This window comes from Cheilinus undulatus, linkage group 7 (assembly GCF_018320785.1).
Source record: "Cheilinus undulatus linkage group 7, ASM1832078v1, whole genome shotgun sequence".
Classification (NCBI taxonomy): domain Eukaryota; kingdom Metazoa; phylum Chordata; class Actinopteri; order Labriformes; family Labridae; genus Cheilinus; species Cheilinus undulatus.
This window is the reverse complement of record NC_054871.1, coordinates 3,447,964-3,475,649: the sequence shown is the minus strand read 5'-3', so window position 1 is coordinate 3,475,649 and position 27,686 is coordinate 3,447,964. Positions and strand designations below refer to the sequence as shown.

The following is a 27,686-nucleotide window of genomic DNA, read 5'->3' as shown; positions in this document are numbered from 1 at the left end:
AAGGGTGTTTTGAAATGGACAAAAAAATGGGTTTTAAAGTTGCTAAAATGTGTTAAAACTGGCAAAATTGGTGGGAAAAAGTAATAAAAATTGGTTAAAATTAGGCACAATTGGTGTAAAGTGGTAACAGTGTAATTCAAAAATGTTTTTAGTTTTTTAAAGGCATCTGGAGACCCTCTCTCAGTGTCTCACGACCCCCAATGGGGTCCCAACCCTAACATTGAGAACCCCTGCTTTAAATGATCCATGGACCACTGTGGCTGATAGATTTGGTAAATTTACCGCACAATGAACAAAAAAACAGCATTTAACTGACTGTTAACCCTCAGTAAAGGCAGTGACATCAGCTAACAACAGACTGGACTGAGATGAACTGCTCTGTGGTTTTAGATTGGAGTTTTAGAGGGGCGGGGTCATTCCCTTCTATGGGCTGGTGACATCATGAGCCCACATATTGGCCCCGCCCACATGAAACCCAGCCAGGAAAGAAGTGAAAAACTTTCTAACAGTATAAAACCAGAATTCAGTCACATGTAGATCTCAGTGTTTTCACATATCTGGAGTTTTAAGACACAAACTTTAGATTTCACTTTACAGGGTCTTTAAGAGAAAAATTAATCTTTTCTCATGTTAAAGACATGCTGAGGACTCTAATTCAAAGTTAAGGATTTGGACTTGACCTGAGACCTGCCTGTCTTTATTCAGGACTTGAATCAGGACTTTAGACCATAGATTAAAGGTCTGTGACTTTGTCCCCCGTCTGGTATCTTTACAGTTAACATTTCCAGTGTACAGTAGCCTGTGAGGCTCAGAGCCCCCCCCCCCCCCGTTATTATTTTCCACATGATTCAGCTAAAAAGTGATTTAAAGGAAAGTGGTGATAAATGTGTTTGTTGTTCTCCACTCGTGAGGCGTTCAGTGTCCTGCCAGGCCTCCGTGACCTCTGACATCGCTTGTGTAAGAGAGGGATGAGGATTCTGCTGTGTCTTGTCATTTTAATCTGAAGGTTTGCTGGTATTTCCTGCCAAATGGAGGAGACAGGAGGGGGGACAAGAGACGGGGGGGCCGGGTCAGAGCTGCAGGGATCATTGTCTCTGTCATCTTCATTGCTGTCCTCATCTTCATCAGCATCATCTTCATCTCTGCAGATTCTCTTCCTCCTCTTTGTGACTGACTCTCCAACTCTTTCAAACTGCTCCAACTTTATTTAAAGTCATTACATAACATTACTTTCCTCTCTGCGCTCTTTAGAGGTTAAGTTGTGTTATAAATGTGTTTCTGCTTTTCAGATCTACTCTCTTCACTGAACTCACCGGCTCAGGACTCAGCATGTTTTCTTCTTCTTTTACACCGAGGTGGAACAAAAGCCAAAAAGCTCTTAGAAATAGAAGAGAAAGAAAGTTCCTGCAGAAAAAAAAGCAGAAAAAAGAAAGGAATGTCCACTTTCGAGACCCTGAGCCAGGACTGGTGAAGACTTTCACAATGGCACTATGCAGCAATCAGGTTGCCAACATGGTTGCCAATTTAAAACATTGCAGTGTTTTTTTTTAATGTTGAATAGTATACAAAGTGTCTGATCTTTAAAAAAAAACTACATCTACTTGAAGGTACAGGTGGATGGGAGAGAATCATTAACTGCATTAACCCTTGTGCCCTCCTCGGGCATTTTTGGCCATTTTTCTCAACTTTTTTTTTTTTTTAATTTGTGATCATTTTGTCAGTTTTACAGCTTGTGGCGTGAATTTTTACAGGGACTTTTCTTTCTAGTTAAATTTTTGAAATCCAACATGTATTACTCTTAAATGTCATTCATACTCTCTCAATGAATTTTACACCCTCTGGACACCTTCGTGGCCAAAAATGTACACGTACAAAAAACTGCTATTAAATCAGCATACATCAATATTTTTTTCCACTTTTTTTTCTTAAATCTTTTTAACAACTTCAGACCTGCTCAAAACTACCAAACATTCAGTAATTTTCAAGATTTTAACCCTTTAAATGCCAGTTTGATTATTTGAAATATTTTATTTCTCACTACAAAAAACACAAGAAGTTAATTATTTTCCATGAAATTAATAGTTGAAAGAAGGGGCTTTGGTGCTGATGAGAGTCTTGGATGGGTCAAAGATCATCAACAAAATTGATTTGATTGCACTTGTATTTTTTATGTAGTGCCAGCTTTAACATTAAGGCACCCTCTGGACACCTTCGAGGCAAAAATGTACATGTACAAAAAACTGCTATTAAATCAGCATACATCAATTTTTTTTCCCCCATAAATCTCTTTAACAACTTCAGACTTGCTCAAAACTACCAAACATTCAATAATTCTCAGAATTGCTCTGAATCAGGTCCAACCTGTTTGATTTAGCACTGGTGGACTCCAATCAAGGAGTAAAAACATCTCAGCAAAAGTCAGAGAAATGGGAAGAACCTGAGCTACAATTGTAGTGCTGTTTTATTTTAATTTTTTTTATGATCTTTTATATTTATACCAACAAGATTCTGCCCCTCACTATCACTTTCAAACACCCCTAATTTCCTCTGCTGATAGCTCTTTGTCCTGTCGGTGCCTTTATGTCCCTCTGATGGATCATCTCATAGTTTTTTTCCTAAACATCTTTAACCTTTTGTTTCCTCTTAGAGGGGCAGTTTCACTTTCCTTCAGGTCATTCAGTAAATAACAGAGAGGGGGAGAAACTTTCTGTTCATGACCAGCTGTATCTGAGTCATCTGCCACTTTTTCAAGTCTAAAGACAAGAAATCCCCTCATTCTGGGCTCCTACGACTTCCTGTTGCTGTGGCATTATATAAACATCACAACTGCTTTCTACTAGAATATATCCTTCGGAGACCTGAGCTTTTGTTTGGGATTCAGTTTTAGTTTCTCCCACTTACTTGGGATAATTAGGACCTGACAAGTTTGTCATATTTACTAGTTAAAACTCCTTTCCATTGTAATGAATGTACAAGCTTTGACTGGTGAATATGAGAGCTTTGACTGGTGAATGTGAGAGCTTTGACTAGTGAATGTGAGAGCTTTGACTGGTGAATGTGAGAGCTTTGACTGGTGAATGTGAGAGCTTTGACTGGTGAATGTGAGAGCTTTGACTGGTGAATATGAGAGCTTTGACTGGTGAATGTGAGAGCTTTGACTGGTGAATGTGAGAGCTTTGACTGGTGAATGTGAGAGCTTTGACTGGTGAATGTGAGAGCTTTGACTAGTGAATGTGAGAGCTTTGACTGGTGAATGTGAGAGCTTTGACTGGTGAATGTGAGAGCTTTGACTGGTGAATGTGAGAGCTTTGACTGGTGAATGTGAGAGCTTTGACTGGTGAATGTCAGAGCTTTGACTGGTGAATGTGAGAGCTTTGACTAGTGAATGTGAGAGCTTTGACTAGTGAATGTGAGCTTTGACTGGTGAATGTGAGAGCTTTGACTGGTGAATGTGAGAGCTTTGACTGGTGAATGTGAGAGCTTTGACTGGTGAATGTGAGAGCTTTGACTGGTGAATGTGAGAGCTTTGACTAGTGAATGTGAGAGCTTTGACTGGTGAATGTGAGAGCTTTGACTGGTGAATGTGAGAGCTTTGACTGGTGAATGTGAGAGCTTTGACTGGTGAATGTGAGAGCTTTGACTGGTGAATGTGAGAGCTTTGACTGGTGAATGTCAGAGCTTTGACTGGTGAATGTGAGAGCTTTGACTAGTGAATGTGAGAGCTTTGACTGGTGAATGTGAGAGCTTTGACTAGTGAATGTGAGAGCTTTGACTGGTGAATGTCAGAGCTTTGACTGGTGAATGTGAGAGCTTTGACTGGTGAATGTGAGAGCTTTGACTGGTGAATGTGAGAGCTTTGACTGGTGAATGTGAGAGCTTTGACTGGTGAATATGAGAGCTTTGACTGGTGAATGTGAGAGCTTTGACTGGTGAATGTGAGAGCTTTGACTGGTGAATGTGAGAGCTTTGACTGGTGAATGTGAGAGCTTTGACTAGTGAATGTGAGAGCTTTGACTGGTGAATGTCAGAGCTTTGACTGGTGAATGTGAGAGCTTTGACTGGTGAATGTGAGAGCTTTGACTGGTGAATGTGAGAGCTTTGACTGGTGAATGTGAGAGCTTTGACTGGTGAATGTGAGAGCTTTGACTGGTGAATGTGAGAGCTTTGACTGGTGAATATGAGAGCTTTGACTGGTGAATGTGAGAGCTTTGACTGGTGAATATGAGAGCTTTGACTGGTGAATGTGAGAGCTTTGACTGGTGAATGTGAGAGCTTTGACTGGTGAATGTGAGAGCTTTGACTAGTGAATGTGAGAGCTTTGACTGGTGAATGTGAGAGCTTTGACTGGTGAATGTGAGAGCTTTGACTGGTGAATGTGAGAGCTTTGACTGGTGAATGTCAGAGCTTTGACTGGTGAATGTGAGAGCTTTGACTAGTGAATGTGAGAGCTTTGACTGGTGAATGTGAGAGCTTTGACTGGTGAATGTGAGAGCTTTGACTGGTGAATGTGAGAGCTTTGACTGGTGAATGTGAGAGCTTTGACTGGTGAATGTCAGAGCTTTGACTGGTGAATGTGAGAGCTTTGACTAGTGAATGTGAGAGCTTTGACTGGTGAATTTGAGAGCTTTGAGTGGTGTATGTGAGCTTTGACTGGTGAATGTGAGAGCTTTGACTGGTGAATGTGAGAGCTTTGACTGGTGAATGTGAGAGCTTTGACTGGTGAATGTCAGAGCTTTGACTGGTGAATGTGAGAGCTTTGACTAGTGAATGTGAGAGCTTTGACTGGTGAATGTGAGAGCTTTGACTAGTGAATGTGAGAGCTTTGACTGGTGAATGTGAGAGCTTTGACTGGTGAATGTGAGAGCTTTGACTGGTGAATGTGAGAGCTTTGACTGGTGAATGTGAGAGCTTTGACTGGTGAATGTGAGAGCTTTGACTGGTGAATGTGAGAGCTTTGACTAGTGAATATGAGAGCTTTGACTGGTGAATGTGAGAGCTTTGACTGGTGAATATGAGAGCTTTGACTAGTTAATGTGAGAGCTTTGACTGGTGAATGTGAGAGCTTTGACTAGTGAATGTGAGAGCTTTGACTGGTGAATATGAGAGCTTTGACTAGTTAATGTGAGAGCTTTGACTAGTGAATGTGAGAGCTTTGACTGGTGAATGTGAGAGCTTTGACTGGTGAATGTGAGAGCTTTGACTAGTGAATGTGAGAGGCAAGATCTATAGTGAGTGTGTTAGCTAAGTTTGAATTATGGCCTAAACGGCCCCTCATAAAATTCTTTCAATTCAATCAAATCAATCATCATTTCCCAACATAAAAAATATCCAAAATTTTTCATGCAAATACTCAAAAATCTTCCTTGCAAAATTTACATTGAAATGGATAAAAATATACAAAATAGTATACAAAAAATTCCATGAAAATTTCCAATAAACAATCCCAAAATTATTCATGGAAATCCCTTAAATTTTCATTAGAATTCCCCCAGTAATTCAAGTGAAGTACTAATACTTCAATGGGCAGTCCAGACAATTTTCTCAAAAATTCTAATAGTAGAGAGTATTACTGTGGTATGTTGTGGAAAAGCCAGAATGTGATGTCCACATATGTGCATGCAGGGTCTTAAGAGGATATCAGAACTAGAAACTGCAGCAGCCCTAATCTGAGTACAGAACCTTGTGGAACTCCACAAACTTTAATGTGCAGAGAGCATTGATGACTATTTCACTAACAAAGATCCAACATTAAAACTGAAAGGATGGGCTGGCATCCATTAAAACAGAACGATAATGAAAGGTTCATCCTCTCTGAGGGTTACAGGAGGAGTGTGGATTTAGTGCCATCTAGTGGTGAAGCTGCAGTTTTCACCCTGCTAATTGACTGAGTTGAATTTATCGACCCTTTGCTTCAGGATGCTGCTCCTCAGATCTGCATTTTACTACAACAGCAGGTAGCAGACGACCAGTCATTTCCTCTCCATCTCACCTGTGGGCGGAGTCTGGAAAAAGAGGGAGGGGCTGCTGAGTTCCTGTCCTCTCTTGATGAGGTCGTTGAGGTTTGTGGTCACCATGGAAACTGATGAGTGATTCCCCTCAGGCCTACATAAAACATATAGACTGATGTTTACAGGATATGGAGGATGAATGTGAGTTTGTCTCACAGAAAAAATACGATAAATGTTGTAGACCTGCTCTTTCTCTGAAAGGTCTAGAGATAACTTTGTCATACTTAGAGCAGACGTCTAGAATATACGCCCAGAATTAAAATCAGCTTCTCTTGTATTTCTGGTTTGAAACTGTCTGAATCAGACACACCGACCATGAAAGGCTGGGTTTGAAATCTGTCAGTTGTTTTAACTTATGCCATGTTTGTATTTGTCTCAGTCTGACTTCTAATCTTAGTCTGAAGTGGTCTGATGTGTTTTTATGATCCATTAGATCAGATACTGCCAGAGGAACAGGGAGATCTGGGTTCTGACAAAGACTGCAGTGATCCAACCAGAGCTCAGACTTTGTCCATTCTGATGAAACTCAGAGTCAACAAACACTGAGGCTCCACAGAGACACAGATAGGGGGGTCACTGCAGACTGTTGACACACTTAGAGCTCTGACGCCACCTGCTGGTCATATTAAGAGATCTACTCGCCAAAAATGTTTAAAACTTCCAATAAACAAAACAAATGTTGATGAATGCAAGAACTTCATCATCAGAATGCACATCATATAAATGAGCAATTCATGCTGCTTTTAATTACCAAGAGCAGACTATTTCTTCTGTGGTGTAAATATCTTCATAATTTAAAAAAAAAAAAAGGAAGGGTAGTGTTATGAAATCATCTTGTGTTTTGGATGCAAAACTCCATCAAGGAGATGTGCTGTGGTTCCCCTCCTCTCTCAGCCATCTGGTGATGAAGCTTCAACAAATCACTTGGGTTTATCTTTTAAAAGATGGCTTCATTTTTTCACAGCTTATTGATTAAAAGCCTTATGTTGAACTTTAAATTAGTAATTGTTTCGTTGTTTTTTTAAATCAGTATTTGAATCCAGTACAAAAATATAGCTTTAAAGCTTTCTAGCAGGCTCCCAGTTAATTCTAGAATTGATTTTGAAATTTTAATCATCACTTTTAAATCTATTTTTTTTTTTAACTAGACTTAAGTTTTATCTAAGTTTTAACAAGGTCCAACTTTTTATGTCTATATCTTAATTTGTTGAGTTTTAACCTTTACCCTCCTGAGCGATTGTTTTGGTCATTTTATTTCTGTCCTGTAGCTCTAATTCTATCTTTCTTTATTTAATTGTATGTCTGTGTTTATGCTGTAAAGCATTACTACTACTACTACTACTACTAGTGCTACTACCAGCTAAAACAAAATAAAGTTAGAATAATAAGAACTATAATTGCACCAAGTTTGGGGAAAAAAGATTCAAAAAACAGAAAAATAAACCAATACGTGTGATTAATATTTTCAAAGACAAGATTTACTCTCAGAAAAATACTACAGTGTATGTTATTTTTGTTTTTGTTAAATAGAGACAAACGTATTTTATGAATCAAAATGTGTTTTTATAGCTTTCTTAGCTGATTGGCAAAAAAATATCCAATTAATAAATAAATTAATAAATATCTAATCTTAATATTTATTAATAATATTATATATATAATACATCTTTTAAACCAAAATAAATTCATATCAAATATGTTCCCAATATGACGGTTATTGCTGCAAACTGAAAAATATTGCATTACGGTTTAATATTTGATGGTGTAAATTTAGGATTTTGTAGTTCTTGAAGTGAAACATACATTCATAGTCATACATAGTTTTACTTAACAGAGTAGTTAATATTCAGTAAAGAGTGAAGTAATATCAGTTCTTGTTAAAATATTGACCTGTGCCTATCGGTATTTGATGAAGTAATCTCGGTATTGCAGCGCAGTAGGACGCTTTTATTGTGAAACCGAGTAAAGCGGAAGTTGACAGTTAGCATACTCCTGCTAACTCTACGTAGTGAATGTGTGTGTGTGTGAGAGTGTGTGTGTCCAGGTGTGAAGATGTTACCTTTATCTATTAAAGACGACGAGTACAAACCCGCCAAGTTTAACCTGCTGCTGAAGCTATCAGGATGGTTCAGGTAAACCCACCGCTGTTAAATGCTAACCGAGCTAACAGAAGCTAACTGAGCTAACTCTGCCAGCTGACTCCAACGGTAAACTGTTAGCATGATGCTAACCGGCTAGCCTAAACAAATCTGTCCTCTCGTTACCTGTGAGTGACATTAATGGGCTTATCTGTCACTGTCAGCTGGTAATGAGTGTTAATGAAGGGTTATTATGTGTGAACGTGCCGTCTTTATGTGGGAATAACCCGGGTTTCTCTCGGGTTAGGGCTCTATTATGGAGATGTACTGATTGTTGGGTGTTTTCAGGTCAATCCTCGCTGATAAAACGTCCAGAAACCTGTTCTTCTTCCTCTGTCTGAACCTCTCCTTCGCCTTCGTGGAGCTTACATACGGCATTTGGAGTAACAGGTAGGCTAACTGTGCTAGCAGCAGCGGCTGTCTGCCGCTGTTTGCTCTGTGGATGTGCCACGTATGTGTTAGTATCGAGGAACCCACAGTGAGAGAGGCACTTTATTTTGAAGGTCCCTCTGTCTGACCCCACCTGTCCATCAGACAGAGGTTAGCCATGAGATGGAGGATAGAGCTATCACAACACCAGACATTTAAACTCTAACAGCAAGCAGAGTCAGACACTGATATTCCAGAAAAATAGAATCAATCATTTCTAAAATAAATCTAAAAAGTGAAAAAAATTTCAGTGGACTGCAGGAAGGTTTATTCTAGGGGTGTCCCCAATTTACATAGTTGAATCTGATTGGCCAGATTTTCTCTCCAGTTAACCAAGTTTTTGCAGCCATTGATCCATATTCTCATTTGCAACAACAAAAAAAGGTCTCCTAGACTTTGTCATTCATAAAGTCTTGTTATACAGCATGTTAGATCTAAGCATGTATGATTAGTGCAGTTATACCCAACCCTGCTCAACCAAAGAGCCACATTTGAAAAATACCTTTGCAAGAGCCTCAATCTAAGTGTTGAAAAGTGGCAAAATGGCTTGAAGTAGCAATAAAAATAAGTTAAAGATGGCAAAATAGTCAAAAAGCTGCATAAATGGATGAAAAGGAGTGAATATGGGGAGAAAAAGTGAAAGGAGAGTCAGAAAGTAGCAAAAATAGGTCAGAAGTTTAAAAAAAATGAGTAACAGGTGGCAAGAACTGGTCCAAAAGTGGCAAAAACAAGGCAATAAAATGAGTGACAAGTGACTAAAATGGGCGAAAAGCAGTCAAGAGTGGCTAAAATGGGCAAAAAATGGGAAACAAGTGGTATTTAATGGCAAAAGGATGCCTAAATGGGCAAAAAATGGTGACAAGGGCAGAAATGGGATAAAATTTGCTAAAAGAAGTGGCAAAAATGGTTAATAAATAGGAAGCTAGTAGCATCTAGTGGCAAAAGGCAGCTTAAATGGGCAAAAAGTGGCAAAAAATGGTGAAAATGGGGGAAAATGGCAGAAAGAAGAGGCAAAAATGGGGATTAAAGCGAAACAAGTGGTATTTAATGGCAAATGGTAGCTTCAATGGGCGAAAAGTGGTAAAAAAAAATGGTGAAAAAGGGCAAAAATTGGGAAAACATGGCAGAAAAATGAGGAAAACGAGGTAAAAAAAAAGGGGCAAAAATGGACATAAAGTAGGAAAAAAAGTGGTATTTAATGACAAAAGGTAGTTAAGATGGGTGAAAAGTGGCATAATAATAATATAAACAATATATAGCTATAATAATAATATTTACGGTTAAGACATTAAAGGGCCTCAAATCATCACAAAAGAGCCACACATTGAGTATCAATGGATTAGAGCAATCAGTGGATACTTTTAGGGTTGCCAACTTTTTCAGTGTCAAATAGGGCTGGGCAATTAATCGCAAATTAGATTAAATTGCAATATGGCCTGCTGCAATTTACTGCACCAGTTGCAATATTTCTTTAATTTGAAATGTGTCAAAATACCAGTTAAATAAATCAAAATTTTGCAGCAGCAGAGATTTTATGCACATTATGCAAACATTTTTTTATAATGGCTTACAGAAATCCTCCTTTTCGTGTTTTATGCATGTTTTTCTTAATCAAAATGAGGGACATAAAAATGATAATGCCCTTCAATAAAGCAAATGGCATCAAGTTTGCAATAAGAGCGAAAATAATTTGTTAATTCAATAAATAAATTGATGAAGCTTAGTGTTAGTTCTCAAAAGTCATACCCCAAGTTGTGATCAGCTTATAGCCAGCATCACTTCCTCCACCCCAGCCGCCTCCTTCATAGCATAAAGATTGTTGCACCCTCATATTCAGAGTCATACTGCTATGGATTAATTACTTCTGAATAATTTCATTGTTTTCATACACATTTTCATAAATGTGTGTATCTGTATAGGGATTTCTAGCCATGTGCTCCCTGCAAAGTCAAAGCAGCTGCTTGACTAACCCAGCGAGCATCTTTTGAGCAGAGCCTTCTCTGCCAAGTAAAACTGTAGTAGATCCATTTTGCAATAGGATGGTTAAATGTATGATGAATGTCCTGGCTGAATGTAGGCAATCATATGGAATGATTTATGCCTGAATTTGTTGAAAAATGCATAAGATGAGGAACCTAAGAATAATTGTATATTAAATCGCAATTGCAATATTGAGGGAAAAAAATCGCAATTAGATTATTTTTGCAAATCGTTCAGCACTAGTGTCAAGTAAGGGACGAGATATTTAGTTTTGAGCTCAGTGCCAGTGGTGTATACGATGCATGACTCAGTCTGTACTGTAAAAGCAAGAAATGTGAATTTAATCCCTAGTTTCATTAAAACTCAAATAGCCTATGAAATTCATAACAAACCTCTCTTTCTCCCCAAAATAGCCTCTTCTAGACCTCTGTCTGACCGTAATTTTACATATATTTATCATAGAAAATTATTAAAACCTCCAAAATTATTTACATTGTGGTATTTAAAGCTCATGGTTAATTTAGGCCCTCCTAAGTCCCTTACTGACTCCTGGCAGTCCCATGACTCCATGTTGAAAACCAGTCAAATAAACATTTAAATAAACAGTAAGATAAATCATGGCTTGGAGCCTTGTGATAATAATAATGATAATAATAAAAAAAATTAAATCCAGAGGAGACACAGACCTACCAATTTCACTTTTTCATGGATATTCCTTGTTGCTGTAACAACTTTGAGGAGTCTTTAGTCCTTTAGCAGACGAGTAAAAAGTCCTGACATGACAACTCATATTCTATTCATGAAGTTTAGCTCAGCGCAGCACCTGCAGCAGGTGTGTGGAGCACATATGAAAGCAGACTTTGATTTAAAAAGAAACTTTAATCACAAACTTTACATGACAACCAAACATGAAATAGAGATTATTTTATATGATGCAAAGAAACTCCTATAATCTTAAGATTACTTAGTTTATGCTGACACTTTTTTTATTATGTAAAAATGTACCAGAAAGTGAGCTGCAACTTGTTGGTCACACTGTCTTATTAAGTCAGATTAAAGCAGGCAGCTGTGATGAAGTGACTAGTCTGCTGTTTGGCTGACAGCTGGTGTTTGTGGAAAGGCCTGGATTTCATGACTACTATGATTATCTCTTGTACTGTACAATTTCAGAGTTTTTGATTTTTGAGACTTATGTGGAAAAGAGGTCTCTAATCTCAGTGGGGCTAACCTGGTTGAGTAGAAGTTAAACTAAACAAAGAAATGCATAGCTTTGGGACATTGCCTTCAGCTTTGGGTCTGACACAGAATCACAGCAGTGATGATATTCAGAACAACAACATACACATCACCTGTATGATATTGTATCAGAAAGAACTTCCTGTGCCAGGTTACAGCAGCAGACCACATGAGGAACTATTATTATTATTATTGTTGTTGTTGGGGATATTTCTATTTTAATACTGTAAGATTCCTCTAACTGCATGAAAACAGTGCAAATGTGTAAAATGTTCACATGCTGAGTCCAAACCACTGCTTGTTTGCAGAAAAAGATTCCTCTGGTATGCTGCAATCAATTAAGACTTTTGCAATGTGTTTATTGTGAAAGCTCATTTTGTAGTCATGCTGAAACTGCAGATTATTGTGAAGCTCCATCATAGATGTACATAATTCTCAGTTTCATGGCTTTAGTTAGTAAACAAGTGTGTAGTCGGTTTGTTTACTGTGTGTCTAATGTGTGTGTATGATGTTTGTGTGGTGTGTTTCCTCTCCAGTTTAGGTCTGATCTCAGACTCGTTCCACATGTTCTTTGACTGCACCGCCCTGCTGGCAGGTCTGGCAGCTTCCGTCATCTCCAGGTGGAGGTCCAACGACAGCTTCTCCTACGGGTGAGACGTCACTCTGTGCTCCGTTAGTCTGGTCTGACAATGATGATGATGATGAGGATGGCAATGATGGTGCTGGTGTCTTTCAGGTATGTCAGAGCAGAAGTTCTAGCAGGGTTTGTCAACGGACTCTTCCTCATCTTCACCGCCTTCTTCATCTTCTCTGAAGGAGTCGAGGTAACACATGCATATTACTGTCTGATGGCGACTAAACCCCAACATTTAAACTGAGATGAATGAAGCTTGGATTATCCTTAAATGCCTTCCCTGAGAGGAATAAGACACTCTGTCACTCCTTTGTGCCGTCACGATCAATGTCACATCATACGGTTTGGGCCTGAGGACCCATCACCACCGCCTTAACCGAAATAGAGCTCAAATTTTTGAAAACTGTCCAACAATTTATATTTATTTAATAATAATTGGTGCCGTTTGAGACCTTAATGATGTGGTTGTCAACGTTTGGGTCGGGACCCCATTGGGGATCGTGAAACTCTGAGAGGGGGTCTCCAGATGCCTTAAAGAAACCAGGAATATTTTAAAATTTACACTGTTTCCACTTTACATCAATTTTGCCAGATTTCCACCCGTTGTCACCACTTTTTCCCACCAATTTTGCTAATTTTAACACGTTTTTCCACTTAAAACCCATTTTCTTGTCGGTTTTAAACCCTTACCACCACTTTTTTTCTGCCTATTTTTGCCACTTCTAAACCAAATCTTTCCACTCTTTGCCTATTGTTGGCTCTGTTGACCCATTATTGCCACTATTAACCCCTCTTTACCACTTTTTACGCCACATTTCACAATTTAATATGTCCATTTTTGCCTATTGCTGCCTCAGCTAACCCTTTTTTGCCAGTTTATATCAGTATTTCATCCCATTTCACCAAATTTCCACCTATTTTTGCTACTTTCATGCTGTTTCTGCCACCTTTTTAGTCCCCTTTTACCACTTAATATGCCTGTTTTTGCCACTTTTACCCATTTTTGCCGTTTTTGGTTATTTTTTTGCCACTTTTATCCAATTTTTGGCACTTCAAACACATTTCTGCTGCTTTTAAACTCCAATTTCCCCACCTTTCCCAGCATTTTTTGCCATTATTAACTCATTTTAGCTATTTTTAATGTATTTTAATTCTGTTTTAAACAAAAGGAGTGGCATTTTTAAGAAGGCTACTTACTGCACAAATGAATTAAAAAGATATGTGTTTCTTTGAAAAGAGTGGTTATGATTCAGGTTAAATATAAAACACCACAGCTTAACTTTACAATTGACCGTGATTTTGCTGGACCCCAGTTTGGCTGGGCCATTTCCCCCCCAAATGTACTGCCTTGTCTCCACATGACTAATGTGCATGGCTGTGGGACGGGGCTTCTGACAATAGCAGAAGAGAGACCAATCTTTCTTTGCCAGTTTTGTGAGGGTAGTTTTCAGGTCTGCAGCTTCTGCCTGTGTCAGGACAGATTCCTTCACATTGTCTGCATGTCTTCTGTGTAATATTTCCGAGGAATGTCCTCATCATTTTGGGGAAACCAGCTTTGTTGGCCAGGAAAATGGAAATAAATACATTGAAACCTTGAGAAAAAGAGTCAATTAACTTGTCATCACAGGAAAACATAAAAATGAATGAAAATATACTGAAAGGCATTCATACATCATAACTTTTAGCCACATTTTTTCCATGCACACACTGCACTGGAAAAAGTTTTGCAACCCACTTTGGGGTCCCGACCCCCAGTTGAGAACCTCTGGTTTATGTGGCACATACAGATGTAAACTGATCAACAGGCTTGGGTTTTTTTAGCCGTTATCAGTTACACAAGAAGCAGTGATGAATCACAGCAGTGATGATATTCAGAACAACAACATACACATCACCTGTATGATATTGTATCAGAAAGAACTTCCTGTGCCAGGTTACAGCAGCAGACCACATGAGGAACTATTATTATTATTATTGTTGTTGTTGGGGATATTTCTATTTTAATACTGTAAGATTCCTCTAACTGCATGAAAACAGTGCAAATGTGTAAAATGTTCACATGCTGAGTCCAAACCACTGCTTGTTTGCAGAAAAAGATTCCTCTGGTATGCTGCAATCAATTAAGACTTTTGCAATGTGTTTATTGTGAAAGCTCATTTTGTAGTCATGCTGAAACTGCAGATTATTGTGAAGCTCCATCATAGATGTACATAATTCTCAGTTTTTTCAAATCACTGGAAAAAGTTTTGCAACCCACTTTGGGGTCCCGACCCCCAGTTGAGAACCTCTGGTTTATGTGGCACATACAGATGTAAACTGATCAACAGGCTTGGGTTTTTTTAGCCGTTATCAGTTACACAAGAAGCAGCGATGATGCTGCAGGAATGAGAAGATTCCTCCAGTCTCTTGTAGTCACACCATAGTGGTCCAGAGCCGGCTTAGTATGAACCTGTGGCATCATCAGCATATTAGAAAATTTAAGACAAGAAAAACATTTTTTGCTTTTATTTTTTCAGAAGGTAGGGGTGCCCAGGCCAGCCCTGGATGCCAATGAACTTCATCAATATTTGAAACACCAGTAGTTCGTCTGCGAAACCTGCTGTAGTCTACAAAAACAGAAGCAGATTTCCTCAGTGCACATGTGCACTAAGTGCTGCTTTCATTTCACAGTAAATTTATCTCACACCATGAAGATGCACTTCATCAGGCTATGAATCACAGATGCTCTGAACTCTGTGGTCGGATTGGTCACGTTGCGGCTGCTGGCGTTCTGGTGTATGCATCTCAGAGCAGCCGTGTACGTTGGTGTGTCAGGGTGCTGCTGTAAAGCTCTGATGTGGAGAAAGGAGAGAGAAGCAGTACTCAAACATGCTTAGGTTTTAAGTCACAAGTGCCTATTAACAACTAATGGATAGAGTCACAATCAGGGAAAGGGAGTGGGAAAGAGGACCCCAGGCCAGACTTGAACCTGGGCCTCCTGCGTAGGCCTTCTGCGCCCCATACGTGACTATTTTAAAACTAATTTGATGCAAAGTTCCTTGCCAAACAGAAGATCTACCTACAGTCTGTCTTTTGTGGATGCTAATTGGCTGTATCACTGATAGTGCAACATGGATCTCAAAAAATTATACCTGTATTATCATGGATGGTATTATATTCACCATTTATAACATTGTAAGAAGATTTTAAACACTTTGTAAGCAAATGCTGAGATTTGTAACTGAATTGATCAACAGCACCACTAAATATCTGACTGAAGGTGTCCTTGGGGTTTAGTTTCTGTTCAACTGTCTGTCTTTATTCTCCTGCCTTTCTCTCTCTGACAGAGAGCCCTGGAGCCTCCTGACGTTCACCATGAGCGTCTACTTCCTGTCTCTGTGGCCGGTCTGCTTGTGAACTTGGTTGGGATCTTTGTGTTCCAGCACGGAGGACACGGACACTCACATGGAGACGGAGGTACTGTCTGCAGAACATCCAGAACATTACATTTCTACAAGCCAAGTGATTTTAGATTGACAGGTTTAAGCATCGCAGATTTAAAGAACCTCACTGTGGATGTAAAGAACCTTCCTGTTGATAATTTAGAGCCATGCTGCTGTAAAATCTTATTACAGCCAAGAAGAACTGTGGAACTGATGTTCAGACTGTAGATGTGAGGACACGTGCTACAGATGTGTATAAACTCACTGCAGATGAGAAGAACTGTGGAACAGATGTGTAGAACTTTGATGCAGATGCTTGCTGAAGATGTAAAGACACACATGCATCAAACTAGGAGAACTTTGCAGCAGATTTATATTCACTCACTGCAGGTATTTAGAACATTGTTGTTGATGTGAAGAACACTGCAGCAGGTCAATAAATGCTCACATTAGGTTTATACAGCCTTTCTTCAGATGTGTGAAATCTGATCACAGATAAGAATGTAATTGCCACAGTTGTGCAGAACATTGATATTTCTATGGAACCTCATTATAGATGTGAAATACCTTGTGGAATATATTTAGAACATTGCTGCATGTGTAAAGAACCTGTTTTTGTGTAAAGAACATTGCTGCAGGTATGTTGATCCTCACTGCAAATGTTTAAAATTTGGTGTAGATTGTAGAGCCTTGCTGAATAGCACAGAACCCACCTGCTGATTAATAGAACCCTGCTGCAGATGTGCGAATCCTACTGCTGATAAATGTGTAGAACCTCACTGTGGATGCAAAGATACCACCAGAGAACTTTGTTAGATGTGGTTAACTTGCAGCAGATACACAGAAGCTCACTTTCGATATGTGGAACTTTTTTATTGCTGTGTCGAACAGTAAAACCTCACTGTAGATGTGCAGAACCTTGCTCACATCTAGAGTGTGAACCATAACCTAGTTGCAGATGTAAAGCACCTTTTTGCATGTGTGTGGAGCCTTGTTGCAGATTTTTAGAACCTCACAGCAGATGCGTGCAACCTTATCTAGATGTATAGAGCTTTGCTTCAGTTTTATAGAACTTCAGTGTAGAAGTATGGAACCTCTTTGGAGTTGTACAGAGCCTTAGAATTTCACTGTGGATCATTAGAACCTCACTGTATTGAACCTAGATCAGCAGAACCTCATCTTGGTGCCACAGAGCCTCACCTCCTCCTCTGTCTCTCCCATAGGTCACGGTCACAGCCACTCTCTGTTTAACGGCAGTCTGAACCACGGACACAGCCACGGCGGACACGACCACCACAAACACGGACACGGACATGGACATGGAGGACACGAACACGGACATGATAGTCATGGACATGGACACAGTCATGATGGTCACGGGCACAGTCACGGAGGACACGGGCACAGCCACGAGGAGCCACACTGTCACGGTGAGAGTCTCTGTCTCTGAGGTGAAGAACATGGGCAAAGGCAGTTTGAACTGAAGAAGAAACATGTCTCTACGCTTTTCACTACATTTATGTTCTGCATATTAACTATGAAGTTCTCTAATTTTGTTTGTTTTAAATCTAAAAGCTGAATGTTTTTGTGTGTGTTCCTCTCAGATGAGCACACTCCGGGGAAAGGCTCCAGTAAACAGATCCTGCAGGGTAAGAACAATAACCTCAGTTTAAACAATATTATCAAAAGCATGAGCTGTAGAAATATTAGGATGTCCACAGGGGGGCGCTAGCACTCCATCTCCAGCCCTGTCTCAAAGCCTCTGAAGTCTGATTTTACAGATATGACACTACATCAGTAAAAGAGCTCTGTAGTTAAATACTCTGTGTTTATACAGGCGTCCTGCTGCACATCATCGCCGACACTCTGGGCAGTGTGGGTGTCATCATCTCAGCTCTCCTGATGCAGAAATACGACCTGATGATCGCTGATCCAATCTGCTCCATGCTCATCGCCCTCCTCATCGGTGTCAGGTAGCATTCCTCATCCTCACCTCTACCCTTATCTTTTAATATCTTCTTCCTCTTCATCATCCTCACTAAATTATTTCAACTCTATTTCTATCATGTAAAAAAGAACGTAAAATAGTCATACAAAAAATATTATTTCACAAAATCAGGGCTGGGCAATTAATTGAATTTTCTATTTTAAAATCGCAAAAGGTGCAATATTTCTTTGCAATGAAAAATGTGTTAAAATACCAGTTTAATAAAAAATTTTATGCAGCAGAGATATGTTCCACCAATCATGCAAACATTTAAGTGTCATTTTTTTTAGAATAGTTTGGAAAAATCCTACTTTCCTTATTTTTTAAAAGTTTTTCTACATCAAAATGAGAATGATATGAAAATGATCATTCCTTTCAGTACAACAATTCATACTGAATTTGCAATATGAGTCATAATAATTGCAATTAAATATTTTTTCAAAATCATCCAGCCCTAGTCCGATCAATTTAATGTTGCAGTGGTTAAAACATAGAAGGATTTACTGCCCTTGTTCATTTGAAATACATAAGATGTGGAACTTTAAAAATAATTGCACATTTAATCACCATCAGAATATTTGAAAAAATAATTGCAATTAGATTATTTTCCCAAATTGTTCAACCCTACACAAATAGACAAAGTAATACAAGATTGCAAAACACAATGATTGTGTTCACAAATCTGAAATAGTTGAAAAGACGTGCATTCTTATTTAATCCCATTCCCTCCAAATCTTTTGATTGTTAATTATCCATTTTCCATGGATAGATTTTAACCTTAACTGTAATTATTTTCTGAAATATATCCAAATGCAAGTTTTTTCAATCCAATTTTGCCCAGATTTATTTGTTAGTTATACACCACATTATCAGCATAGTGGCAGTACTGGCAGATATCAGCTTAAAAAAACAATTGTCTGTGTTGGCAGTTATGACAGTTTTTCCTGGTATTTATGTACCCGTTAATATTTTATCCATGAGGGAATGCATCTTTGAAATTTTAGGCAGGACCAACAGACCTACGTCAGCGTTAGTCTTTCTTTGTTCATCCTCATTCAAGGTGTGTTTTATGGGCATCCGTTTTAGGTCCGAACATCTGATGATGTTAAAAATTTAAACACCGTCAGATGTTCTTCATCCCTCCTCTTACTGTTTCGGGGCATAGTTTTCATTCTCCTCTACTTTTTTCCTTATTTATGTAGAAATAATTTATGCAACTGCAGACATGGCTCCAACTTTGGCTGCCTACTCACATAATAAGAGGCTAACATCATGCTTTAAAATGTCACAAAGTACAGGATCTATGTTTTATGAATATGAATATTAGTCCTTAGGCTTGGCATCAGCACCCATTCTGGTACTGGGATCTGTGCATCCCTTGAAATCTTTATGATATTGATATTCGATATTTGATTTTATCCAATAAGTACTCCATGGTTTGAGTCCAAAAGATATTCTATAAATATTCTATTTCTCCATTGCAGAAGCCTAAAATGCTACTTATTCTAACTGTAAATATCTGTGTGCTATAGAGCTATAGTAGTAGTAGAGATGATTGACAGCTTATTTACAGCCGATAACAGACCAGGGTGGGCGGGGCTTTAACCGACCTGCCGCATGGCCAGCTGTGACCATGCTGTGGCTTTTGTGTGCTTGGAGGGAGCAGGGCTGGCTGTCTCTTTGTTGTGGTGTGCTTCTCGGCAGTTGACCAATCAGCTTCTCTCCTTCTATAATGACAGACCAGCTTTCAAACACACAATGGATCAAGCGTGTGTGTGGGAGTTTTAAAACAGGAAGGTGAAGAATAGAGTGAGTTCACTTCCTGTGTGCCTCCTGTTTTTACTGTAGAGAAAGTTTTGAACTGACAGTGAAGATGGTGAAGATGATGATAAAGGTGCCAAAGCTTTAAAGAGATCAGCACAACATTCCCTTATTGGCCTGCGAGGCCCCTGTATGGCTGTCATAACAAAGGATTTTCAAGTATTCCCTTCCTCTTTTTTTTTTTTTAACATTTTTCAAGCTTAGAGTGCCTGCTTCTTCTCTTTTGTTTTTGATGTTCACACCATCTGATACAGTGTTAATAAAAGTAGATGTTCTGAGCATCCAATATTAGATGATTTCCTGTTTTTTAATGTTAGAAAACTGCAGGAAAACTACACTCTGTCTTAAGGTGGCACCAGAGGACTTTGCCAAAACTCTTAAAAGACTCTAAAAAAGACTGACATCTGAGACCCTCTCACATCCAAAGACAGTTTGTTAGCAGTGCTGAGTTTTTAGTCTCAGACTAAGATTTTACAAAGACTGTGGGTCACTAACTACAAGACTAGAATACGATTCCTTTTGAGATTATTTCCCATCATGCATCTGGTGGACATTCCCAACAATTTTTGAGCAGAGAACAAGATGTAGAAGGAGATGGAGATCACATGTGAGTTAATATCTCTTATAATCTGATGTTTTTAAATCATTTACATCGAGGAGAAACGAAAGGAAAGTTAAGCACCGAAGCAAATTTGCATGTTCCTGCAACAACTGAGGAACTATCCCAGAAACACTTCAGAATAAAAGTACTGAATGAAAACATGAGTAGTCTCACCATAGAAACAAACTGATCAGACTTTTACTTTGAAAATCTTAATGGTTTACCATACCTGTCATGTCAGCCTGGAATGAACAGACAAACACACAGGTGCAGAGATCTGACTGCAGCACTCAGCAGAAAAGTTTTTCAATCTCTTGAGTTCTGAATGGACATTCAACTGCTCTAGATTGATCTACGCTCATATTTTGAAAAATGAAGTGATTTAATGTCCTTATGCACAACACCAGCTCCCATTGGTCGTGGACAACGGTCGCATCACTGAGAAACACAATTTGCATACGACTGGACTCTGTTCGGGTCGCTGTTTCGAGTCTGGTAGCTGGAGAGGTTCCAGTTCACTTCCTGAGGTGCCTTTAGAGAGGCACCAAACCTCAAACTGCTCTGTGAGGGCAAACCTTTGTCGCAGGTAGATACACTATATTGCCAAAAGTATTCACTCACCCATCCAAATAATTGAAATCAGGTGCTCGGTTCACTTCCATGGCCACAGGTGTATAAAATCAACCAATAGGCATGCAGACTGTTTCTACAAACATTTGTGAAAGAATGGCAAACTCTCAGGAGCTCAGTGAATTCCAGTGTGGTACTGTGATAGGATGCCACCTGTGCAACAAGTCCAGTGGTGAAATTTCCTCGCTCTTAAATATTCCACAGTCAACTGTCAGTGGTATCATAACAAAGTGGAAGCCATTGGGAACGACAGCAACTCAGCCACCAAGTGGTAGGCCACATAAAATGACAGCGCAGGGTCAGCGGATGCTGAGGCGTATAGAGCGCAGAGGGCAGAGGTCACAAACTTTCCGCAGAGTCAATGGCTACAAACCTCCAAACTTCATGTGGCCTTCAGATTAGCTCAAGAACAGTGGTAGAGAGCTTCATGGAATGGGTTTCCATGGCCGAGCAGCTGCATCCAAGCCAGACATCACCAAGTGCAATGCAAAGCGTCAGGTGCAGTGGTGTAAAGCACCCTGCCACTGGACTCTAGAGCAGTGGAGACGTGTTCTCTGGAGTGACGAATCACACTTCTCCATCTGGCAATCTGATGGACAAGTCTTGGTTTGCCAGGAGAATGGTACTCGTCTGACTGCACTGTGCAGAGTGTAAAGTTTGGTGGAGGGGGGATTATGGTGTGGGCTTGTTTTTCAGAGGGCTGGGCTTGGCCCCTTACTTCTAGTGAATGGAACTCTGAATGCTTCAGCATACCAAGAGATTTGGACAATTCCATGCTCCCAACTTTGTGGGAACAGTTTGGGGATGGCCCCTTCCTGTTCCAACATGACTGTGCACCAGTGCACAAAGCAAGGTCCATAAAGACATGGATGAGAGAGTTTGGTGTGGATCAACTTGACTGGCCTGCACAGAGTCCTGACCTCAACCCCATAAAACACCTTTGGGATGAATCAGAGCGGAGACTGAGAGCCAAGCCTTCTTGTCCAACATCAGTGTGTGACTTCACAAACGCGCTCCTGGAAGAACGGCCAAAAATTCCCATAAACACACTCCTTAACCTTGGAAAGCCGTCCCAGAAGAGTTGAAGCTGTTTTAGCTGCAAAGAGTGGGCCAATGTCATATTAAACCCTATGGATTAAGGATGGGATGTCACTTAAGTTCATATGCGAGTCAAGGCAGGTGAGCAAATACTGTTTGCAATATAGTGTATGTGTGTGATTAGCCGTCTAAACAGTTAAGTTCAGATCCCTACAAACACTGTAGATGCTCTCCATGACTGCTGCCTCACTGCCACACTTTACTCTGTTTATCAACTGCTAACTGCCAAAACAGCATGTCATAGAAACATGCAAAAAATTTTGACCTGCAAAAAGGATGAAGGCTTTACAGAACGTATTTATTTGATTTAGACTAGTTGGCTAAATGGCATCATAACTTCTGTTTAATCAAATCAGAAAGTATACACTGAGTAGCATCACTGGTTACAGCAGCTCCTTACACTGAGTGCGTGCCTACAGTCTCCTGTTCAGGCACTTGTGAGCATTTTGGCCTATTTGCTAACAGAACTGAGATTAAGAACTGCATTTCTCCATTAAGTACACATTCTTGAAAAAGTGCAAAACTGGATGGGAGCAAGGGTTCCTATCCAAATGCTGTCACTGTTCTTAGAAATTTACAGTGTGAAAGTGTATGCTTGCAGTTTCTGGCAGATTTCTTCCTCTTTTATTAAAACTTTCATACATCAGAGTCCCTGAGCTCACTGCAGAGAGAGCTTTAGTTCAGTAGATTCTTTGACTGCGTCACCATGTTAGCACGTCAATGACTGAACCGAGCTGTGATGGGTTCTCTCTCATGTTTCAGCTCTGCAGGCTAGTTCCACAGAAACGACCCAACAGCAGCACAAATCAATCCCCAACCTCAATGGAGACTTTGGAAAATGGTCTTGACTAATGTAAGGAATGTGCAATTAGTATTTAATGGACTCCAATGTGCCAAACCACCGCTATGAGACCAGAGAGGGTTCTGGAGTTTGACCTCGGCTCTCCGGTCCTCTGGATGTAAATGCAGCCTTCAGATTTCCCAGAATCCTCTGTGATAAATGGGAATGATGTGTGCTGATGTGGTTTGATAGGCTGGAAGGGAAAGCAGCTGCAGATTTAAACAGTCAACAGAGCGAGGAGCAGCGCAGAGCTGTGGTCAGCTGAGAGGCCTGCACACAACCACAGGCATCAGGTTACTGCAGCTGGAAAATGCTGAACTTCACTCCAGAATCTTCTGATTCCTCTCACGAATCTGAGCTGTACTCACAAGTGATAATCTGACCAGAAACTACTGATTCTGGATTTAAGTCTCATGTTTAGCTCTGCATGAGGAGCAGTGTCACTAATCTTATTCAGATGGCCAAATCAGCGCATGATCTATACGCCCCTTTACATTTTGCCTTCACTATAAATGTCACAGAGGTGTAATGGGGGAGTGAAGAGATCCCTGCTCCGGGTCGCATCAGGAGGCATCCTGATCAGATACCTGAACCACCTCAAATGATTCCTTTCAATGCAGAGGAGCAGCAGCTCTACCCTTAGCTCCTCACCCTTTCTCTTAGTGCTGAGCCCAGTCATTTTTTAGGAATCGTGTTTTGAATGCTTGCGTCTCATTCTTTTGGTTTTTAGCTGTAGGGGAGGGGAGGAACAGGTGACCAATAAATTGAAAGCTTTGCCTTAAGGCTCTGCTCCCTCTTCTGCTTGATGGTCAGGTATAATGTCTACAGAGCTGCTGATGCTGTATCAGTACACCTGCCAATCTAATGTAGCATTCAACTCTCACTTGTGAGCAAGACCCCGAGATACTTGAAGTACCTCACCTGAGGAGGAGACTCACTCCCCACTTGGAGTGAGAAATGTACTGTTTTACAGCAAAGTACCATGCTCCTGGACTTGAAGTGTTGACCATTTTAGTGGTATTTGAGGAAGTGGTGCTTAAGCATCACAGAGATTAAGAATCTTATTTACATGAGCGTCCTGGCGAAGGCAGGCAGCAGCAAATTCATCTAAGTTACAGATATGAAACACAATTGCTTAGATCATCCAAATCCAGGGTCACAGAACAGAAAGTCATCAGTCAGATCATCTACACCCTGACAGTTCTCTCTCCAGCACATTTAATCTACTTTAAAAGATTTAAAGACCAGCTCCCTAAGACGCAGATCCCCCTTAAACTCCCCCTTCCCCTTTTTAATGCCCACTCTGGAAACAGATAGTAAAAGTCTTATGACTGAGCCACAGAGCGAAGACTGTGGCTGCCAACATTTTCCACATACAGAATAGCACAAGTATGAGCGAAGCAGGTCAAGTAGAGCCTTATAAATAAGGACATGCCGGTGGTTTAGTCTACGATTGGTCAACGAAGGCCAGCCAACTCCACCATAGAGAGTGCAATGGTGAGTAAGAGCTTAGAGATCTGTTATGAACCTCAATGCTCTATCATACAAAGTATCCAAAAACTTGAGGAACTGAGAAGAAGCATGCATATTTAAAAATGTCCTTATTTGGACATTAAAGTGGAAGCAACTTGTCTTTTTTTACGCAAAAATAAAAATGACATTTTTTAAATAAAAGCCCAGTTACAACTTTTATTTCTTTATGTGAAGCTGAATATGAAGCTTAAAAGATATAAAATCGTCAGTTAAGAATCTGAGATATTTACAAGACTATACAGGTATTGTCATATTAGCCTGAGGAGGCAGGTTCATGGGAGTTTTCTTTCAGCTTTTACATCTTAATGTTTGATTTGTCAAGTTCCAGAATCAGTGTTAACTAACAAAGGGTGCTTTACAGTATCAAGACCCTCTAGTCTGTGTAGGAACAGAATGTTAAATAACAGTGTTGTCTGCATATGAATGTAAAGCTGCATTAACATTATGAATGATGCTGTTGATTTAAAGTGTAAGCGGTCTCAAGTTTTAGACCTGCTTAGGTTAATCTGGTTCTGTCTGAAGTAGGTTTTTTTCTTTTTATAAAAATGTCAGAAGATGTGTGGGTTTGTGATGTCATTGAGGGGCGGAGCCTCTGACCTAAGACCCACTCTGACCCATTTGTTGACCTCTGACCCTCAGCGTGGTGCCATTGCTGCGCGAGTCCATCGGGATCCTGATGCAGAGGACTCCGCCCACTCTCGACCACGCCCTCCCAGAGTGTTACCAGAGAGTGAGTACATGCCACGCCCCCTGAAATACCTGGGGTCCGTTCGAAAAGTCCATTTTGCATAGGAAGGTTCCTAACTGAGTCAAACAACCCGGAAGCATTTTAGTGTCAGCCATGATAAAGGCTGTTCAAATTCTCCAACTGAAAAGGAAAGGAGCTTCATAACTTCCTTTATTATCTCCTTTAGCCTAGGAAACACTGGACCATCCTTTACCAAAGGAGAGAGGAGAAGACGACCCACAATGCTTTGCGTAAACTTCATTTAAAGTGACGCACCTGTTGACCGCTCATCAGAACAAGTGAATAACTTGACTGTAACTTTACTAGCCCCGATTTAAACCATAAAATTCATTATCAAACTTATAATCCATGTGATAAACGGAAGGGAGTAGGGATGAACAGAGAAATATTACGGACATGACAACTTTATCATTCAACTTATCATAACGATTTCATTTCTTCTCATTTCCATTTTATTCAAACAGCAAACCGATCAGTCAGTATTCTAAACTGTATTTGTTTTGCTATTTTGAAATACTAAAGAAAATGTGATAAACATTTGTAAATCACAACAAATTAAAGCAATAAAGTTGGCATGTTGCTATATTATGAATATTAGGCTATATCTATCATCATAATTACCCAGGGAAGACGTGGATTATAGAGCTTTTCACATAATGAGCTGAAAGAAAGAGAACCAGAGTAGACTAATAAAATTAACAGAGACGAGAAAATTAAAGAAAAAATTGATAGGTAGGGAATAAAGCAAAACAATTCGTTGTGAAATAAAAGGATTTGAACATTATTCATCTCATTGTATTGACTAAGCAGAAAGTTACAGATTAAGAGAAAAGTTTCTGCTGTTCTGGATGTTTACAGTCACAGTTCCTCTTCCTTAATCTTAATGAGCTCATATCTCTGACGTTTTAGCATTTCATTTGCAGCACATAACAACACAGAGAACGCACCGAGTGGTAGACTTTTGTAGTCCATCAATGTTAAATTGAAGTTTTTACACAAAAAACATATGTCACGTCCGTAACATCCGTCTAGGGAAAGTGCAGTCAGATTCCTTAATCACCACAGTTCTCCTTTCCTATCCTCTTACTCCCACCTTTCCTTAACCCTGTTACGTTTTTCTTCAGGGTTAAGGAAAAGTGAATAGGAAAGGACTTAGGAGGTCATTTTTTTGGACTTTTCAAACGGACCCCAGGTTCACCTGTTGATTTTCTTCCATGTCAGGGCTGTGTCTACTTCCTGGTTTCTGTGATGTGTTCAGGTGCAGCAGCTGCAGGGAGTTTACAACCTGAATGAACCTCACTTCTGGACACTGTGCACCGACGTTTACATCGGAACTCTAAAGCTGCTGGTCGCCCCCGACGCCGACACACGCTGGATCCTCAGCCAGACGCACCACATCTTCACACAGGTACGTGAACATAGGACTGGAGAATTAACTGAATTTAAACCAGTTTAGGCCCTCCTACAATCAGAGTCATGATTACCAACAATAAGAAGTACATGGCTTCACATGAAACTAGTTTAGTTTCAGTTTATTCACTAAATCAATTTATTTTATGCAATCCTTTTATACAAACAGAAAAAGTACTACTGGTGTAAGGGCCTATATTCACAGCCAGGCCTTTTTCAGGGCGCTTCTTATCAGCATTTACAAAAGTTGACTTATATTTTCCTCTGTTCTGTCCATAATGTTGTTTTAGGTAGCGCCATGTGCTTCAAGTAGTAGAAACAGTTTAGATGTTAGTATTGCTACAGTTGTAGTAATATTAATACTGATATTAATTCTGGAATCAGTGGTCACTGTTCTGTTTTCGTCTCTGTAGGCTGGAGTTCGACAGCTGTACGTCCAGATTGAAACAGCTGCCATGTAGAAGCTCCTCCCCCTTTAATCACCTGGGACCAATCACCTTCAGTCTGCTGCAGGTGACCTCTGACCCCCCTCCTTAGGTCACTACAGGTCAGATTAAGACTCAAGGGTGGGGGGGTGGACTTTGACTGTGATCTCCCATGATGCACCAGCCCAGTGCATCCTGGATGAACTCAAACTGCCCCGCCCAGTTATTTTTTTAAACCTCACCTGTCTGTCAGCAGGCAGAGTGAACCCCCCCCCCCCCTCCCCAGCTGCACTTTGTAGACTGGAGCAAAGCATTCTGGGTAAGTGCCTTCATCATAAATCAGAGACAATCTGAGCCTGTTTTGACGACCCTCCCCCCGTGACATCACCGTTGGGACCAGACTGCTGCCAGTTGATTGGTCAGTGGTGTGTGGGTGATGTCACTCTGTGTTTTTTAACGTGCCAAATCATATGACCAAACCATGTGACCAGTCGAAGGATTTCAGTTTTTTTCAACTGTAATAAAAAAATTCTGTTTCTGAGCAGATCACTGACCTCCATCTTCATTTATGACATAATGACCCATCGTTTCTGACCAATCAGGAGCCTGGATTGTTAATGTTTTAATTTAAGCAATCCATTTTAATAATGATAAAGAAAAGTTTATATGCTCTATGTTAAATAAGCCTGTGGAGTTTAAGCCAGGACCAACAGAGCGATTTCAGCTGGTCTTTTTCTCTGTTCAT

At 40.0% G+C, this 27,686-nt stretch overlaps 1 protein-coding gene across 1 annotated transcript; it reads left to right on the top strand.

The window, feature by feature from the left end:
- The first annotated feature begins 7,976 nt into the window (after positions 1-7,976).
- On the top strand, positions 7,977-27,475 carry slc30a7 (solute carrier family 30 member 7). The gene is made up of 11 exons (XM_041790637.1): positions 7,977-8,140; positions 8,435-8,536; positions 12,328-12,441; positions 12,528-12,615; positions 15,752-15,881; positions 17,071-17,277; positions 17,452-17,496; positions 17,685-17,820; positions 24,998-25,088; positions 26,365-26,514; positions 26,930-27,475. Exons 1-11 carry the CDS (start codon positions 8,061-8,063, stop codon positions 26,975-26,977), a joined length of 1,191 nt encoding a protein of 396 aa, XP_041646571.1. The 5' UTR covers positions 7,977-8,060; the 3' UTR covers positions 26,978-27,475.
- The last annotated feature ends 211 nt before the right edge of the window (positions 27,476-27,686 follow it).

What these genes read in the sequence shown, in the direction of transcription:
- slc30a7 (XM_041790637.1), top strand. Translation starts at nt 8,061, where the DNA reads ATGTTACCTTTATCTATTAAAGACGACGAGTACAAACCCGCCAAGTTT. An exon ending in AAGCTATCAGGATGGTTCAG is followed by an intron (nt 8,141 to 8,434) that starts GTAAACCCACCG and finishes GGGTGTTTTCAG; the next exon opens with GTCAATCCTCGCTGATAAAA. An exon ending in AACGACAGCTTCTCCTACGG is followed by an intron (nt 12,442 to 12,527) that starts GTGAGACGTCAC and finishes GGTGTCTTTCAG; the next exon opens with GTATGTCAGAGCAGAAGTTC.